This window comes from Rhizophagus irregularis, chromosome 8 (genome assembly GCF_026210795.1).
Source record: "Rhizophagus irregularis chromosome 8, complete sequence".
Classification (NCBI taxonomy): Eukaryota; Fungi; Glomeromycota; class Glomeromycetes; order Glomerales; family Glomeraceae; genus Rhizophagus; species Rhizophagus irregularis.
In genome coordinates this window covers 976,344-995,988 of record NC_089436.1, presented here as the reverse complement: position 1 = coordinate 995,988, position 19,645 = coordinate 976,344, and the positions used below count along the sequence as shown (strand labels likewise).

Genomic DNA, 19,645 nt, shown 5'->3' with positions numbered 1-19,645 from the left:
GAAATGAGTGTCTCTCAGCTTTAAATCCCCATCTTTATATGATCTTTCAATCATTTGAATAAATCCATTCTTAGAAAAGTGTTTTAGGTTATTTTCAAGAAGTTTCTTAAATGGATAATGAACATGAGAACACCACATTTCTGGTTTTTCACCACTATACCTACCTATATTGCAGATTGTTTAATGCCTGCACTACTACAGGATTTAAGCCAGAATAGTAATTAGTTTTAACCATTTTTACGATTATAAATAGTTTATAACATTTTATAGTAATTTCATAGATTTATAGTGTTTTTAGCAATTTATAGCAAGTATATTATAATAAGACATCATATTCATTTTTATTTGATTACAAGCATATCGGGAATTTATATCTCGAATTTACATCAATTTGTGGCATGAGATGAGTTACAGATCACCAATCGAGTTCCTGAGCCGTTTTCTTGCTAACCTTTTAACATATACACGTATTCATTTTTCCGATGCTGTATACATAAAATCATGTGCGCGTGAACAATTGTTCACGCCAATCACTTTTACATGGGTTAAATGTACACATTTGATGTTCGTACTGTTTGTACAATAAAACGATTATGTATAAAAAAATTGGCATATAAACGATGCACATACTCATCCATGTTCAGTGTTCACATATAAGGTTGCAACAAAAAATAATTAAGGTAATTGATATTTCGCATTGTAACATTTTTTTTAAATATGAAAACAGTGCATACATATAATCAATATTAATGAATATAGACTATCACAATACTATTTAATCGTCCCAACATATGAATTTTTATGCACCACCTAACTAAGCTCTGACTATCGGCACACGTATTTTCTTAGGTGAAGAATTTGACTTTCGATAATATGGGTGAGGGAGATTTGATGATTGAGTTGATGATGATGAATTTATAGTACAAATAGTAGATCTTACCCTCTCTTACGTAAATAAAAACAATGAGATTACATTGCGAAGCGACTTTTTTGAAGATCATGAAGTAAGGTTCTTATCAATAACTAATATAGAGGTGATTATGTTTAAAAAATTCGCGTTTTCCGTTGGAAGCAATACTTTCGATAATAGATTAAAACGGTAAAGACCTTCATATGCCAAATAGATGCTAAAGATTTTAATCTCACTTCCTATTATTTGTTTTATATCTAATTAGCTTGGCAATCAAGCATCAGCAAAGTTATAATAGTGGTACTGTACTTACCACAAATTAATATACCGTACATTTCTAGACCAGCCACATAACCGTAAATATTAATTATAAGGTATAAAGACCCTTTCATGAATTCTGCTAATTTAATTACACTTTTATTTACGGTGTCAGGGCAATGTGGTGGCTTAATCTCACCAAATATAAATTCCCTATCAATATCGTCGATTTTTGAGAGGATCCGGAAATCTGGCTTTCTACCATGTCTATGCCCATCTAATAATCGTCTCTCCTTGGAGCTTTCAGATTCGCTATTAGCTCTTTATTTCAATAATGAAATGTAATCATTATTTATATATCTAGTATACTGTAGTGATCGCATAAGACTTACCAAACTAATGAAAGCTCGATGACAGTATCGATGAATAAACGTATCTTCGTCTAATTTCTTGTCCTCAATGTAACTCTCCGAGGATAAATAGGTAAAACTGCAAGGAAGAAAATGAGAGTTAATAATACCATTAACAAATATTTTTTATTAAATTTAGAACTTACAAATTTCTCGAAACAATCTGGACACAATCAAAAATGTCTTCATCTTCGTCCGTTAATAATGAATTCCCTTTCGACCAGTTGCTGCGCCACTTTTGTATTGAGTAATTTTTTCACTCAAAAACTAAAAAATACAAATAAACAAACTGATGTGTTTGCTGATTGCTTATAATAATATCAACGAAGGTACTTACCCTGCTGTATTCGATTATACAAGATCAGCAACTCTGGCAACCCCTTCGGAGTTAGTGAACTTCGCTCCATGTCTTTTCAGAACATTCAAGGTATTCTGGTTTAAATTCACAGTACATAATCGACGATAGGCACCTGTAAATAGTATATATAAAGTTTAATCAAAATTCCGTAGTCTTGCATAGAAAAATACTTACAATATCAAACTAATTTCTTTTGCATATGATAAAGTCGGATTAGTTTTCAATTTTTCAATCGACTTTAACTGAAAATTACGAAAATCGGTAGAGATGTTGTGTCCATTTTGTGTTACCCACTATACAAAAAGAGGACAGGATCAGAATATATCAGGATAAAAATACCACAAAACAATATTTCTCAATGCTTACGTCATTTTCAGATACATTATTTATGACAACTTTATCAATCGCGTGACTCCATGACAAGACAAACTTGAGTAATATGAACCAAATTAGTCAATGCCAAAATTGTGGCAATGTTTTTGAAAGATTATGTTATCATCGATTAACACTAACCTTGTATTTCGTTGAATCTTCCCCTGTCTGTGCTATAAAAGGACTATTGTCGACCTCACGTGTAATCCTTACATCAGATTCATAACGATCGTTTGACTTTAAAGAGCAATACAAATTAGAAACGAGCTTATGCAAATCATACGACAAATAAAACGAAAAAAAAATTACTGGAGAGGCCTCAATTGATGTATCCTCAACTTCGGTCTATTCTTCATTATAAGAATTATACATGTAGTTATAACTTGGAGGGGAGGAGGAGTGTGACTGTGAAGGTTGGGAGGAGGAGTGATGGTTGTAAAAGATTCCTCGGCTGGTCGTTTTCTTTCATTCTTGAAATTCACATTCATTCGTTAGTAATGTACAATTTATAGATGCAGAACAAAAGGTGTAAAAAAAACATAAATAACATCTTACTCTTCTCGCTGATGTTATGGGTTCGGATGCAAGTTCCAGGTTTGCAATTACACCATCACTCAGAGCATCAGCGTAGCACTGGACGTGCGTTACAGCTTGAATAACACCATTAATCTATACTATTACAAATACAATTGTAGTCAGTTCCGTATCTATACAGTTAATATTGAAGTTTTACCTTATGAAGTTCCAAATCCGTCTTTTCTGTTCTATCCAAAGAATACGCGTCTCGTTTTCGACAATGAGCCACAGACAGTTTGTCTATATCGTTACCACTTTTACGTTGGTTCTAAAATCACAAAAAAAGAAGGCCATTAGTTCGGAAAGTCTTCCTGATCTTTCTGTATCTCACTAAAGCTAAAGCTCTGGGCTGCAGCAGGCTACGACAAACGAACAGTTCATCGAAGGAGCACCGAACAGCTGCACTTCCTAGTCGTAGATAATCAAATGGCTATTTAGAATCTCCATTCGCTCGTAGCTGCGACACAACGGACGAACAGTCCATCAGAGGAACACCGAACAGCTGCACCTCCTTGTTGTGATGAAAAAGTTCATATGGAGACTCTTATCCTGAAGCAGCGCCCGCACCCGCAAAATATAATATAATTATTCTTACCTTTGCTAGTTGACAAAAGAGCGTGAGCTTTTCTAATTATCTTGTCATCGTGTCATCTGAACTTTTATCAACAATATCACGGAGAGTTTTGAAGAGTTTGTCAGAGGACTTGTTATAAGTAAGCTTTTCGGGTTCCTCTTTGTAAGTGCTAATCCAATTTTATGGTATTGAAAAATATCCCAGGCTCAACTTCGGTTTCGTCAAAGTAATTAGCCATTATATTGGGCTAAGGAATTTTTATTTTATTTTATAGTTAAATTGGACGCGTTGGACTAAGGGATCACATGAAGAAATCACTAAAGAAATTTTTTTATTTTTAAGATATAGACACGACTGGAGCTTAACAATACATAAGGACAAACATAAACTACTAGTCTAATAAATCCTAGATTAAAGATAGTGCCCAACCTCTCTAGAGGAGCCAGAAGAAGTCGCCCTGCCCGTTATTAAAAAAATCACTAAAGAAATCTACTAAGAAACTATTTATTTGATGACCTTAATAGTTGAACTTTACACGTGATCATCACCACATCTTGACCCGCTGCATGCACGTTGTCGATCACATATATTCCATGAATAGGATCGACAACGTGAATTTTTAAATCTTGAATGATTTCGGACATTTTACTGCAGATTTCAGTATTTTTCAATTTTTCTAAAAACTTTTTGTGCGCTGAGTCCGATCACTGCTGCACACTGGCTGCACAGATCGTTTCACAGGGCTTAACGATAATTATAAAAAAAATAATTGTTAAAAAAGTTTTAATAAAACTCTTAAAAAAAAAAATAAAAAGTTTCGATTTGATCAAAACCTTTAAAAGTTTCGATCAAACTATCAAAACTTCCTTTTTAAAAAAAATTTTTTGACGCAAGATTTCAGTATGTGCAATTTTTTTATTTATTTTATCCTTCTTTAAATGAGTATTATTAACATTTTACATTTTTTTAGCTAGGCGGTTCTTTAGGTTTCTTTGGACGTGAAATTTTGGTAAGTGCAAATTATTACTTTTTCTTCTTTACTCCGACTTCTAATTTACATTAACTGACAGTTTGTTCTCTTTCTTTAATAGACAGTTAGTTCTTTGGCTTTTTGTACATGAATTCAGTAAGTTTTTCTTTGTTTCTTTAACAAAACGGTTATTAATATTTCATTTTTTTTTAGGCAGATCTATGAGGTACTATCATAGGATTGATTATATGAAGGTTGATTTAAGCTGAGTTGATTGAATTAAAGACAAGCGTCCTGTATACAGTATAGTACCTTTGTAAGATCATTTGATATTATGATAGTACGGACACTAGAGTCATGGGATCTCAGTGAGAAATCATTTAATTCATTTCTCTTAATAAAATGTTTCCTAATGTTTCATTCATCCCTTTTTTTAGATGGTTGTTTCTTCGGATTTCTTTAGACGCATAAGAATTTGGTGAGTGGGTTTTTCTTTGAGTCAACTTATTATTTTAACAAAACGTCCGTTAACATTTCAACACTTTCTTTTTTAGGTGAATCTGGATGCATGGGAAACCTTTAAAAAAATGGCTTTTAACTTGTTTTTGTAGGGAAGAATTAGCTCCGACTTGATTGATACCATTGTCCAAATCAGGTTCCCACCTTGTTATAGTTGTATCACCAGGGGCGCTATGTCAATGGAAATTTAGTACATTGATCGCTTAAAAATCCGTGGCTATCCAATTATAACAAGAGGAACATTAGATAATGTATTTGTAATGTACTGTATTTTATAATTAAATTTCTACAATTTATTGTTAATAAATTAATATTATGTAATGTCCTACAAGACCAAAATACATTAGCAAATTTTTGGTTGTTAGCACTTCAAATAAAATAAAATAAAATAAAATAAATACGAAACAAAATAAAATATTTTTAACATCTTAAGAAATGATTTAGTCAATCATTGTATACTCGCAGATACATTGCACAAATGTCTCGATTAATTTATTCCAAACTATTTCGAGACTGATTTTTGTAAAAAATGTCGTCACAAGATAGATACGAATTCAAAAATATTGGGCGTCGAACACGTGACTGCTAACCAGGTTTCTGGTAATCATGGAATTAGTATTCTCGGAGGATTTGTTATTTATGTTATTAGTTCTGAACGAATTTTACCAAGAAAAATAGCATTTAAAAAAATAGGTTATAAATTTGAATTTATTTAAATGTTATCAGTTACATAATATCAAAGATTCGCTAAATAATAATTTAGAAAAGTATAGAAATAAAAGTATAAAATACGATATAAATTTAAAAAACTATCATTAAATCATTTTCCATAAAAAAGTCGTAAACCTGTTTCCTTAAATATTGTTCACAGGCTCTGGTTAAACTTTCTGCTAATTCAGTATTTTGCACCTTATTATGAATCTTATTTCTTGCTGATTCCCGTTTAGATTTAGATTTATTATCATCTTTTAAAAAAGTATCCAAAAAGACGATAGCAAAAAAAGAGACCAAAACCTCTTTATCAAAACGTCTTGCGCCTAAAGCATCAATATAATACTTAAGAGCTTCAATGGTTTTATCATCAAACGTTATTTTAAATTTTCCAGAAGCGACACTAACAATTCTATCTTTTTCTGACACAGATTCGAGTAAGCGATTGAGATCGTTTTGATCTTTTAAACTTTTATAAACAGGTTCAATTTCATCATCTTTTATTTCAAACGTGTGAATGAACATTGGCTTTTTATTAAATTCTATACCAAGTTCGATCAAGTAATCCATACAAGTAACTTTTAATTGATCGAATTGTTTGAAAAGACCGAGTTTACCATCAATCCATTTTTTTGCTCTTTCATAAACATCTTTCCATTCATCATGGTAACAATTAAAAAAGGTTTCCAAGTAAACCATAACAAATACGGTCTCCTAAATTAACAAATCTAATCCGATGTTTTTTCCAGTACGACATTCAATAGATTCTTCGAACGTTTTGCCTAGTTCGATTTTTTTAAGTTGAAGTTGTTCATTAATGATTATATCATATAAGGGTAATGAACTATCGCTCTTTTGAGAATATTTAATGTTGTTAACATCATCAATGATCGCATTCATTTGAAGCTTTTTAAAAACCAACTCTTTATAATATTCGGTAATTTCAATTTTAGTGATAGTTATTTGTTTGAATTTAGGTTCATCCTCAGGCTTTCTTTTTTTGATCCACCTTCCATCTAATTCTATTACTTTATAACTTGATTTATCACCAGAAACAGCTGGTAAAGAGAATGGTTTGCCAGGAATGGCTTTGATAAGTTCTATAACTTCTTTTAAACTTGATCCATGTCGATGGCCAACACCACCATAGGAATGATATAAATCATCCTATCAAATGAAAAAAAAAAGAACAAAAATGAATGTCAATTAATGTAAAATCAATTAACAATTTCTTTGAAATGTGTTATACAAACTTTTATCCGCCAGGTCAATGCCTTCAATGTCTTTGAATTTGTATCAGGATAACATTTTTCAAAAAATTCAAGAACATCATCGGAAATACTTCTATCTGAACTAAGAAACATTACAATTGAATTCTAAAGATAAAAAAAAAAATTAATAAAACTTAAAACTTTTGTAAAAAAAAAAATATCTTGCAATTAAAATGGTACCCACATTTCTATCAATATATAGAATATGTAGCTTAGGATATAATCCAATCAACAACTTGATGATCTTATCCAGTTCATCGATACTTTTAAGATCAACAGTAATTGGTAAAGCGTTCCCAATATTAATTCCTGCTATTTTCAAATGGCTATGAAGTTTTACAACAAACTTGTCGACAAAATCTTGGCAATTATTGATCACTGCAATTTGTGGAGACAACAAATCATCTCCGATAATTGAGTTTATGATTCGTTGTTCCAGTTTATCCAATCTTGATAGATCACTTGATGTTCTGAAACATAGATAAGATGATCATCCTAATAATAAAAAGTTTTTTTTCAATCTCAACTTTCCAAGTAAAAATAAATAAATGATATAATAGAATTAGATAACGTTTTACCAGTTTATTAACAATTTTACAGAATGTCTGGCTATGATCCCTAAAAAGGTCCGCAAGGAAAGAGTGTTTATCCCAGAGATTTCTTTTAGATTCTAACTGAAGTAACGCGTTTTCGACTAAAAGTATAGTAGTATTCAATACTTTATTTTTCAAATCATTATTTATTTATTTATACAACTTTCATTTCATAAATACCTGTAGACATGTTTTAAATTAAGCAAAGAGTTTTATAATAATTTCACTTTCGAGGTCAACGAATTTTGTCTGAAATGAAAAATTCTGTGTTTGGACCTTGGGGAAAATTCGTGTGTATGGTGCATAACACCTAAAGGCATCAATAGTCCGAAATTTATTTTTATGCCGATCATTACTAAATATAGTTAGATCATTACTAAATAAAGTTAGATTATTACTAAATTTGGTAATAAAGATATTGATCATTTTATGTATTATAAATTAAATTAATATGATTGGTTAAAATCATTTTCACGTGATTAAAAATTCCAAATTTTTCCCATTTACATATAAAATTATATAAATTAATATGAAAATACATCAACTTTAAATCTTAATAGCTCCTGAAATATGACAGTTATGGAAAAAATAATCTGATAATTCGAAAGAGAAGAACTTAAAGTATAATATTATCGGTTTATATTTTCAATTATCATAAAATTTTATTAAGTAGTTAACATTTTAAAATCACTAATTTTATTTGATGTCTTTAGATGTTATGCACCATATATATATATTTTTAAACAATACTGTTCTTTCTTTTTTTGCATTTTCAGCATATATCTCTTACATATGATAACAGATAATCATTTTTTGTTGGTACCTCGCGTACATGGGAACATTTCACTATTACATTATCTTTTTTAGATTTATCAATAATTTAAAATCAGTTCAACAACTGGTTATTTCTTTACGTATATTCCGTAACAAATTGCATATGCTATTCCGTTTACCTTTATTTGATACAAAATCGTAATTATTGCTAAATTAGTTTATAATAATAAAAAATTTAAATGAAATAGCATGATAATAATATTAAAGGTATAATTTCTGGCTGAAATTATATAAAAAGGAAAATTATTCTACCATTCTTACATAACGTAATTTTCTTATAGCATTTTTCTGCATTATCGTAAAGTGACTAAAGTGTGATAGATCGGTGTTTTCCTCAGCATGATTCAATTAGCACACAATAGTTATTGTGGCAACTATATTCGCAAAAAAACTTGTTAGAAAGCCAAGTTTTTTTAGGTTGATTAATATAATGTAAACATTTATGCAAATCAAATACAAAATTTTCCTCGGCGTGATAGATTAAAACATATCCCTGATCAGCACCATTTATACAGTTATCCGATTGTACTTATACCTACTGGATGATCAATTTATATATATTTATTTATGCGTTTCTAGTACATATTTACTCTAGATAACTAGACAAATTATTTATTTTGTAATGTTAATAGTAAAATTACTACATTTAACAAACTTAAGACGAAAATTATCAATTAAATCATCTTTACGCTTTAAATTAAGGATGGGCCCTCAAATGATTTTTCAAATCCGCAATATTGCGGATTTTGGAGTCAAATTGCGGTTAGTAATCTGCAATTTCACAATTCTGATTGGCTAATGTTTTTAAATAATAAATTATTTTTTAAACGTTTATAACGATAAATAAATAAAAATGTTTTTTAAATCAATATAATAAATTTATTTATTTATTTGTTTGTTTGTTTATCATTCGTCTTAAGCATAGACCGATATTTTTCTAAATTGCATAACTGTGCCGTTTCTTAGAAAAAATTCTGGACAATTTTGTCCATTTTTAAAATAAGTCTCCCTGCTATATATATTTTCATCCAGCAACCCTATAAAAAGAAAAGAAATGTTAGTGACGTTTCTTTTTAAAGAAAATTAGCAACAAACATCTTTTCCTTCAGCTCTCCCTTACCTCAATTTCAAAATTCTGGTCGTGTCTTTAATTATTAAAACCCTACGAAAAGAAAAAAAAATAAATTAATTAAATTTATCAAAAAAAAATAACGAAAATTTTCCGGTCCTCCCTTACCTCAATCCAGAATTCTGGTCATACTTTTCATCTGGCAACTCTACAAAAACGAAAAAAAAAATAAATTAGTGAAAATTATTAAAAAAAAGTAACAAAATCCCTTCCCGGTCCTCCCTTACCTCAATTCCAGAAGTTTGGTCGTGCTTTTCGTTTGGCAACTCTACAAAAATGAAAAAAAAATAAATTAGTTTAAAAATATTAAAAAAAAAAGCAACAAAAACCCTTCCTGGTCCTTCCTTACCTTAATTTCAAAAGTCCGGTCATGCTTTTCTTCCTGGCAACTCAACAAAAACAAAAAAAAATAAATTAGTTATTAAAAAAATAATGAAAACCCTTCCCGGTCTTCCCTTATCTTGAGCTTTTCATCCGGCAACACTACAAAAATGAAAAAAAAAATAAATTAAAAAAAAAATAACAAAAATCCTTCCCAGTTTTTCTCTTACCTCAATTTCAAAAGTCCAGCCATACTTTTCGTCCGGCAACTCTACAAAATCAAAAAAAAAAAAATTTATTAAAAAAAACAACTTGCTGTCCGGTTTTTTCTTATCTACATGACTCCATTTTAAAAAGTTCAGTCATAATTTTTGTCCGGAAACTTCAATAAAAAAGAAAAAGAGATCATCAGATGATTTGTACTACGCAATTCATCTGATAATCTGTGTCAGACTGGCGGACTATAATTGGCAAATCCGCAAATCCGCAAATGTTCCGCAATTTCGTAAAGTACCGCAATTGTACTGCAATTGAATTGCGGTACTTTAGATCATTTGCAGAATTGCAAAATATTTGCGGAATTGCGAACAATTGTGAATTGCGGATTTGCAGATATTTAGACTTCAAAATCCACAATGTTCCGCAATACCGCAAATCGCAATTATTCCGCAATTGCCTATTTGCGGCGTCATCCTTACTTTAAATAAAAAAATTGTGATATTTTGAATTTCAGTGAATGGTTCTGTTTTAGTCTCTTTCTGAGATGATAAATTTTCAATTCTTTGTTCCGTATTTAGATTTTTGGCAGATTTTTCCAAATTTTCTTGCATTGAAATATCCTTTTATAATTAAAGTGTAAAAAAATCAATAATTATAATGATAATTTATAATAAAGAATTAATTAGATACCTTTGAAATGCCTGGAAGTGTTAACTTTGCGATGTCCAATTTTTGCTTTTCATTTTGTGTTTGATATCTATAAAATAAATGAATTTTAATGACAAAATAAAAAAATTAAATATTATATTATAATATATACTAACGCATTTAATTCTGCAATGGACCGGTGCAATGTTACATTCATTATAGCTTGTGAATCCAATCCTTCGTCATTTAACTTTTGTGCAGTACGTTTTCGTAATGAATGATTTACAATTCTTCTGTTTATGCAGTCAATACCCGTAATATTACAAATACATTCCAGATAATTTATCTCGACCTAAATGAAAAGTAAAATACCAATTTTCTAAATAATATATTTAAATTTATTAGTTTGTGTTAAAAATATTGTAGAGAAAGAAATCATATAAAATTATACCTTCAATATCTTTATTAATACGAAGAAAAAAGTTTCTTCTGCATTATTATTAGGCCGTAAACTCAAGTATTTTCTAATGTCATGACATGCTCCATATGTTCCTGGTTCATCTGGTAGAATAATATGAACAGGTTGTTGATTAGAATTTGTTTAGTGATAATATCTTCCCTTCTCTATCATCACGTTTTTTAAAATGGCTAGCCATAATACTATGATATGATCCTCCTCTACATGCTGTACAACATCCTACCCATAAAAAGACTCTTCTTAATAATCCATCTGGTGAATTACTTGATATATCAAATTGTTTAAAGATTTTTACCATTTCTTCATCAGTAAGAGGATCAGCTCCATTATATTCACTATTATTGATTTCTTCCAACTCTATCATTCTTGTATGTAATGTATCACGCACTATTCTAAATTTAAAATCCTCATGTATATTGAATGGTTCTCTATCTTTAAACATTTCCTGATAAAACGGATTTATAGCACATATACCATTATACAGTGAGTTTGCTTTGTATTTCTTTTTATCTTTTGTTTGAATAACTATAATAAATTCACATAACAACATTGCAATAATGGCCTTTTTGTCATAAAGGGTTATTAAATCTATGTTTGGTTAAGTGTCATTTACAAAGCTTTCAAATCTAGAAACCTATAAACGTGTATTTTTATTGGTATTTTTTGGTTTTGTGGAAGAGACATACTTTTGTAAAGTTTCTATACAAGGACGATCAAATGTTTCTTTATTAGACGATTTTGATAATGATTTGTGTATTTCAGAAAGTTGATTATTTTCTAAATGAGTTAATCTTCCTTTTAATTCATTTATAGTGACAGTATCATTACTTGAATTTAATAATTCGGAGGCTTTTTTGAAACTAGACATTTTATTTTGAAATTAAAAAGGAGAGGAAAAAAATGTAAAAAATGATTACAAATAGGGTATTTATATTTATTGATATTACACAATAGATTAAAATAGTCTAAAATAGTCTAAAATAGTCTAAACTATATAAATGGCAGGGAATAAATCAATTATTTCCTGGCTAATTGGAATAGTAAAATTTTACTTATTCCTAATTAGCCAGAAGATAAGTAATACTTATCTGATATATCTAACACAATAATAACGTAATTATTGCAAAACAAATACAAAACTTTCCTCAGCGTGGTAGATTTAAAAGCGGTTACACATATATCGCACACAATAGTTATTGTGGCTAAAGATGTTAGTCTTAATTATTTTTTAAAAAATTTTGAATTACGGCTATAAGATTTTTATAGCCTTAATTAATTACGGCATATAAAAATTTTGTATTACAACACTTTTTTGAATTACAGCTAATATCTTTAATTGTGGCAACTACATTCACAAAAAAACTTGTTAGAAAGCCAAGTTTTTTTAGGTTTATTAATGTAATGGAAACATTTATGCAAAACAAATATAAAATTTTCTTAAGCGTGATAGATTAAGATATATCGCACACAATAATAACGTAGTTATTGCAAAACAGAGAATTGCGAATAAAAAATTTTCCTCGGCGTGATAGATTTAAAAGCAATTACACATATATCGCACACAATAGTTATTGTGGCAACTACATTCACAAAAAAACTTGTTAGAAAGCCAAGTTTTTTTAGGTTTATTAATATACTGTAAACATTTATGCAAAACTAATAATTGTGAATACAAAATTTTCCTCACCTTATAAAAAATATTGTCCAAACATTGTTCAGTTTTTTGTTCAGAAAATTGACCCATTCCAAACATTTACTTGACATTTATTGGACATTTATCATGATATTGTACGTTTTTTATGTGGTTAAAAATTCTCAATCTCCGCATCTTGTATTAAATTGTAACAAATATTGTATAATAGCGTGTGTCCGGAAAATTGAACCCATTCCGAATATTTATTGGACAAACATTTTTTATAGAGTCAGCATGATAGATTAAAAGCGGTTACACATATCCGATATATCGCACACAATAATAACGTAGTAGTTATTGCAAAACAAAGAATTGCGAATAAAAAATTTTCCTTAGCGTGATAGATTAAAAGCGGTTACACATATATCGAACACAGTAGTTATTGTGACAACTACATTCACAAAAAACTTGTTAGAAAGCCAAGTTTTTTTAGGTTTATTAATATAATGTAAACATTTATGCAAAACAAAGAATTGCGAATACAAAATTTCCTCAATCCTCACCCTATAACAGTTTTTTGTTCGGAAAATCAACCCCGTTCCGAACATTTACTTGACATTTATTCATGATATTGTACGTTTTTTATGTGGTTAAAAATTCTCAATCTCCGCATCTCGTATTAAATTGTAACAAATATTGTATAATAGCGTGCAAGTGTTCGGAAAATTGACCCCATTCCGAATATTTATCGGACAAACATTTTTTATAGAGTCAGCGTGATAGATTAAAAGCGGTTACACATATCTGATATATCGCACACAATAATAACGTAGTTTATTGCACAAAATTTCCTCAGCGTGATAGATTTAAAAGCGGTTACACAAGTATCGCACACAATAGTTATTGTGGCAACTACATTCACAAAAAAACAAGCCAAGTTTTTTTAGATTGATTAAACATTTATGCAAAACAAAGAATTGCGTAAGGTTTAAGGTTTGGGTCCAGGAACTCTCAAAATACTGACTTTGTTTTTCGATTAACTAGCCAGTAGTTTTTTTTTTCGGTGTAGACTGTAGAGTATAGAGTATATAGTGTGTCACCGAATGGTTGGAATTAAGTTTTTTAGTGTCTACTAGTTCCAATATGTATTAATAAATTTAAAATAAATGTACATATATTATTTACTTATTATATACAGGTTAATAAAATGAATTTTTTATTGATAAATGAGAAAGATACTTAAAATTGGTATAATTATATACAGTAAAGTATTTATGTACAGTAGGCCACCATATTCATCATATCCACCGTATCCATTATATCCATCATCATCCGAATCGTCTGTCTTCATTCCTTTGGAAACAAGACTTCCAATACATTATTCTGATCGGGTCTCTCTGGGACCTCGTCATCTTGTTTTTCATCCACAGGATTATCAGTGAATTCCGTATTGGGTTTTTCGATGAAGTTGATCTATAATAGTTAGAATCTGAGAATTAGAAAATTTTGAAATAGTATCCGCACTATATGTTTTTATGTATTGAAGCTTGTCCATTCCTATTTTTTCGAATAAATCGTCAATTCTTAAAGCTTTCTGTGTTTGCCTACATAAAGTTTTGCGTTTGGTATCGGGAAGCTGTTTGATAATAAAATCATATACCTGACCTTTCGCTTTCTTTTCCCCAACTTTATTGCTGACCATAAAATCTTTATACATTCTCTTGAATTCTCTAGCATAGAAACACCAACGCAAAGTTTCTTCTCTATTGGTCGATTGCTTTCTTCTCTGCATCGCACGCAGTTTCATATAGACTAATAATATCAGGGAGGACCGCTCACTCTTCATTTCTCTCTAATGAAGTCTCACTATTTGGGCGAACTTGGTTCGCTGAAATTTCAGTCACAGTCGAGAGGTGCGGAGCATGTTTTTCTTTCATGGATGAATTAATTTCTTGAATTAAGCCCTATTCGTTTTTTCGCAGAAGTTTTTTCTCCCTATTCCTTTGCCTAATCTTTCACTAATCCTATCCTTATCCACTTTGTTCAAGAAAGCGTCTGTCTCTTTTTCCTCCGATGATTTATGATCACTCACACCCACATTCTATACATTCGAAGCCAGAATAATAAATAGTATTCAGGGAAGCAGAACTTTGAGTCTCTAACCCATCTATAGTTTTCTGCTCATTTCCTGAAACCATTTCCCCGTCACTTCTTTCATTGTCGTCCCTTAATTTCACTACTTCGGCCTTAAGCTCGGCAATTGCATCAGTAGTATCTGTCCTACCCTTCTCTAACTCCTCGATTCTACTCCTGAGCTCAGTATTCTCAGCTTCATGCTTGGCTTTCTCTTCCGCAACCTGCTTTAAAAGCTCAGCCTTCTCGGACTCAAGCCCAGTGATCTTGGCCACAAGTCTGGCGTTCTCCTGTCTAAGTAAGTCAATCTCAGATTCCATTTCGAAAAGACCCTTCACACACTATATGCAAACATTCAAATAAAATAAAACACGTGATTTTTGGCGAACCGAGTTCGCCGAAATTGCCAAGAAAAATTTTTTATTACAAGCGAAAAAATAAATACATAGTTTGGGACAGCGCCTATTATTTTTTGATAATTTTTTGATTCTAGCCCTCTTGCTAGCCGGAGAACTATCTACACTAACACGATCCTTCAACAACCCAACAATTATACCAATTACCCTTTTCACATTGTTTCTAAGTAATTCGGAATTTTCTTTAACGGCAGATTTCGTGAGATTAATTTGGCATTCGCTTCCGCTCGTAGAGTATATACTATCAGGAGTTTATATGATAAAATGCCACTCCACACCTGTGGTCACAATACCATAGATATAGTCGAAATAGTCGTTCGATCCGCAGTTCGTTTTTTCTTATTTGTTTGGAACGCACTTTCAAGTTGCGCCAGATTCTAAGAAATAAACCATCATTAATGTCTCTAATTTGTTAGAAAGCGAAAATGTGGATAGTGGGCTCACTTGCGCATATCCAATCTTAATATTTCGTGGTTTCCCTTCGGTGATACAGAGGAGGTCTTCCAGGCTTTTGATTGCGTAGTAATATAAAGACCAAACCCATTTTTTCCTTTCTATTCTTTATCTATTAATTATAAAGACTACATATTGTAATAATAGTTCATTCATTTTTTAACTGAGAAGAACAAAATTTCGCGCTAAATTCGCCATAAAATACGCGTTAATTATTTAAATACGCGTCAACATTTTCATAAAACACTTGTCAAACAAACATACTATCACCTTCTGTTGAAATGTTAGCAATTAAAGCAATTAAAGAAGGCCGACATTGCAGAATTTTTTTTCCGGTAATCTGCGATTTGCAGATTCTGATCAGTTCGATATCGGTCATATGACTGATCGTTGATAAATTTCTTTTTAAAAAAAAAACGGTTAAAAGATTGTTTTTTAAAGCCATTTTTTTTATACTTTTTATTTAAAAAACGCGAATTGGCAAAAGGTAAGTTCTTATTTATTATTTTACTAACGTTCCTTTCCATTTTTTTTCTTTAGGACGAGCTCTTAGACGAACCCGGACTTGAAAAATGAAATGTAGGTTAGCGGGAAGCGGGAGGGAAAGTTTTATTTTTTTAATACATTGACAAATTCTTTTTTTCTTTAGGTTGCCAGACTATTTAGACGAACCCGGACTTGGAAATCGGAATGTGAGTGCGTAAAACGGGAGCCGGAAAGGGAAATTTTTAATATATTGAAGAAACGTACTAATATTTCTTCAATTCTTTTTTTCTTTAGGTTGCCGGATTATTTAGACAAACCCGGACTTAGAATGTAAGGAATAGAGGGGGAGAATATTTTTTTTGATATTAAAGAAACGTACTAATGTTTCTTTTTTCTTGATTTTTTTGGTTGAGAGGGTCCAGATGAAGTTTGATCCATACCCGACATATTGACTATGCTTGCTTTGCAAATACTTCTTTTCAGCACGATTCATTCACCCCGTTGTTATATCACTTGTAAATTTCGCGGGAGAAAACATTCCCCGGATTTTCACTAGCAATTACAGCATTTCGTCACTATGTTAATCTCCCTTGCCAATAAAGATGACTTCAGGATTAGACATCCCCAAATCCTATATGCGAAATATTGATTTCCGGAAAAAATATCCATACCTGGATATTGTTTTATAGATATGATAGTAGCGCGAACTGGAGACATGACACGCAAAAATAAATGCAAATCGAATCTTAGAAAAAAAAGTAGATATATATGCGCTTCTTCTTCAACGGCTAAATAATCAAAATTAAGTCCAACCTTGTTTGCTATGATAATTATTTGAATGTTTCCGATATGATATTCCGATAAAAAAAACTTTACTAATTCTAGATTAGTTGGCTGTAAGAAAGATATTCTAATGTATAATTTATTTATTCATAATAAAATTTAATACATAGTAGTCAAAGAATAACTATAAAAAAAACTTAAGATCTTTTTGAAAAAAAAAATTTATTTACACTTTAGGTATACCGATTTCAGCGCCAATTTTCTTGCAACATGGACGTTCGCTAATATTTTTCCACCATCTAGCAACGTTAGGACGTTTGGGATCATTCCAAAAATCATGACCACACATAATAGCAAGTTGAGTAAAAGGAACATGAAGAATATCAGCCAAAGAAAATTCACCAGCAAGATATTCTTTACCCTCTAATAATTTCTCATAAACAGTTAAAGTGTTGTCAATTTCTCCAAGTGCCTCTTTAATAATTTCAGGATTTTTAGTTAAACCTTTCAATTCTACGACTAATTCTTCATCGACTAATTTAGATAGAATTGGGATATAATATGAGTTTCCTACTGAAATAAACTGATCTACCAAGGCGGCTTTTTTCTCATCAGTAGGAATAAGAACGGTGGAATTTTTCTTTCCTTGATATTTTTTCACCAGATAACGAGTTATTGCTTCAGTTTCATAAACTTTGAATCCGTCATCGATGAGAACGGGAACTCTTGCACTGTAAAAAAAGAAACATAAATAAGTTAAATTATATGATAATATTTTTAAGAAAGAAAAAAAATGTATTTACAAGGGATGATTACTGGCCAAGAACTCTGGAGTTCCGAGAACTTTAAATGTCGTTTCACTGAAATCATAAGGTAATCCTAATTCTTCGAGAGTAATGGACACTTCATGAGTATAACCTCCTAGAAACCCAATGAGTTGAATAGGCATTTCGATTATATTTTTTGAAAGGATTTTTTTTTTTGAATTGATGTGGGAAATTGAAAAAGTATGATTAAACAATCTATATGAATGCATTGTGTTTCACAAATGTATCAACTGACCATCGCATTACTTTTTCTAGAACAATCAATCGGAAAGTAATTGAGAAAAGGCCGGCTAAGTAAAAATGAAATTAAAAATGGCCCGCAGTTCCTTCAGTATTATTATCTAAACTGCTAATATTTTCTTTGCTATCTAACCATTTGCTAATTAACTTTACTGTACTATATTTCGAACCACTGTACCCATAATAAAAACTTTTATAGTCAAATCTTTTTATAATTGATGAATTTCACAAGCTACAGTTTGAGATAAAATGGATTTCCTGTGGAGTGGACTTTTTTATACTTTTCATTTTTTCTTTTATATAGATTTTATAATTTTTTATTAATTTTATAGAATTTAATTTAGTTTTTATCATTACTTATATAACTTATGGGTATAATGGTGGGTTTTGGATTGAGTCAATTCTGCGTCATTACATTCAGCATCCTATAGAAGGCACTTCTTTCAAAATTAAACAACTTAATGGGGCTATTTTCAACTACACTACACTATCTGTTGTAGAAGTAGATGAAGTCCATGCAGCTTATCAGTCCAGGTGCTTTCCTCTTAACATTGTATTAATACTGGATCCTATGATATATATACGGACTACTAATTGAAGTTTACTGATTGATTGTCATTTAAATTAAAAATTTTAAAATGCTTACAACTTTTTATTTAAATATTTATTTAAAAATCTGATTTGTAGTTTAATACTGTAGTATTTGTCTCAAAAAACAAAATTACTTGTTTAATTTTTTCGATTTAACTGAAACTAATCAAATTTTATTTATTTTATTTATTTATTTTATGTCAAGCAGGCAGCAAGTAAAACTATAATACAATCAAAGAAAGTATAGCACTAATAATTATTTTATGTGAATCCGTGGATATCATTAATTTTCAATATATACTAGTGTTCACCTGTTGTCTACGACAACAGTTAATATGTAATTCCGGCCAGAATTAAAAGATCTGCAAAGAATTTCCTTTTTTGGAAATTTGAGCAACACAATTTTTTTTAATTTCTCTGAAAAGTAACAGAAGACAAAATTTCCTTTTTTGGAAATTTGTGTAACCGACAATTTCCTTTTATGGAATCCTGCGTAACTCAAAATTTCAGTTTTTCGCCAGAAATAAAATTTCCTTTTTTGGTCTTGTGTAATATTGGCGACGAATAGGAGTAGGGTTACACAATTCAAATGACTTATTTATATGGTTAATCTAAACATAATGCCCACGTGATTGCAGTGTTTTTTAATATATAGAAGATAGATAAGGCCGTTCCAACTTGATTATTTGTTTAACGTCCACCACCCCCTCTATTTTTTTAAAAATTTGAGATCTAATAAATATATATTATTAAATACCTCCTCTATTTTTGAAAAAATTTAAAAGCTAATAAACATATAATGATAAATAATCCCTTCTGAAATTTTCAAATTTTCCTATGTTTATTTATTTAGTTTGTTTAACTTAAGCCCCCTTCCCCCTTAATTTTTTCAAAAGGTCTGGATGTTAAACAAACAATTAAGTTTTAACAGC

The 19,645-nt window shown here is 30.4% G+C and overlaps 4 protein-coding genes across 4 annotated transcripts; all 4 read right to left on the bottom strand.

The window, feature by feature from the left end:
* Positions 1 to 1,483: 1,483 nt before the first annotated feature.
* Positions 1,484 to 3,696, bottom strand: OCT59_028109 (uncharacterized protein; the record flags this gene model as incomplete). The annotated part of the gene is made up of 15 exons (XM_066147084.1): positions 1,484 to 1,489; positions 1,561 to 1,657; positions 1,725 to 1,730; positions 1,839 to 1,845; positions 1,916 to 1,974; positions 2,040 to 2,048; positions 2,111 to 2,229; positions 2,303 to 2,365; positions 2,450 to 2,545; positions 2,618 to 2,646; positions 2,715 to 2,778; positions 2,864 to 2,977; positions 3,042 to 3,152; positions 3,480 to 3,506; positions 3,670 to 3,696. The coding sequence occupies 15 exons, from the start codon at positions 3,694 to 3,696 to the stop codon at positions 1,484 to 1,486; spliced, it is 834 nt and encodes a 277-aa protein (XP_065993833.1).
* Positions 3,697 to 5,748: 2,052 nt separating this feature from the next.
* OCT59_028108 (uncharacterized protein) lies at positions 5,749 to 6,228 on the bottom strand (the record flags this gene model as incomplete). The annotated part of the gene is made up of 1 exon (XM_066147083.1): positions 5,749 to 6,228. One exon carries the CDS (start codon positions 6,226 to 6,228, stop codon positions 5,749 to 5,751), a length of 480 nt encoding a protein of 159 aa, XP_065993832.1.
* A 7,903-nt stretch (positions 6,229 to 14,131) lies between these two features.
* Positions 14,132 to 15,785, bottom strand: OCT59_028107 (uncharacterized protein; the record flags this gene model as incomplete). The annotated part of the gene is made up of 5 exons (XM_066147082.1): positions 14,132 to 14,257; positions 14,445 to 14,596; positions 14,877 to 15,258; positions 15,692 to 15,710; positions 15,778 to 15,785. The coding sequence occupies 5 exons, from the start codon at positions 15,783 to 15,785 to the stop codon at positions 14,132 to 14,134; spliced, it is 687 nt and encodes a 228-aa protein (XP_065993831.1).
* A 1,373-nt stretch (positions 15,786 to 17,158) lies between these two features.
* OCT59_028106 (uncharacterized protein) lies at positions 17,159 to 18,048 on the bottom strand. The gene is made up of 2 exons (XM_025324082.2): positions 17,859 to 18,048; positions 17,159 to 17,786 (listed from the first exon to the last, which is right to left on the bottom strand). The coding sequence occupies exons 1-2, from the start codon at positions 18,002 to 18,004 to the stop codon at positions 17,282 to 17,284; spliced, it is 651 nt and encodes a 216-aa protein (XP_025187892.1). The 5' UTR covers positions 18,005 to 18,048; the 3' UTR covers positions 17,159 to 17,281.
* Between the last annotated feature and the right edge of the window lie 1,597 nt (positions 18,049 to 19,645).

Bases quoted from the DNA above. Each gene is read 5' to 3' on its own strand.
- OCT59_028106 (XM_025324082.2), bottom strand. From the start codon at position 18,004: ATGCCTATTCAACTCATTGGGTTTCTAGGAGGTTATACTCATGAAGTG. The intron at 17,787-17,858 runs GTAAATACATTT...CTTTTTTTACAG, and splicing joins TTGGCCAGTAATCATCCCTT to TGCAAGAGTTCCCGTTCTCA.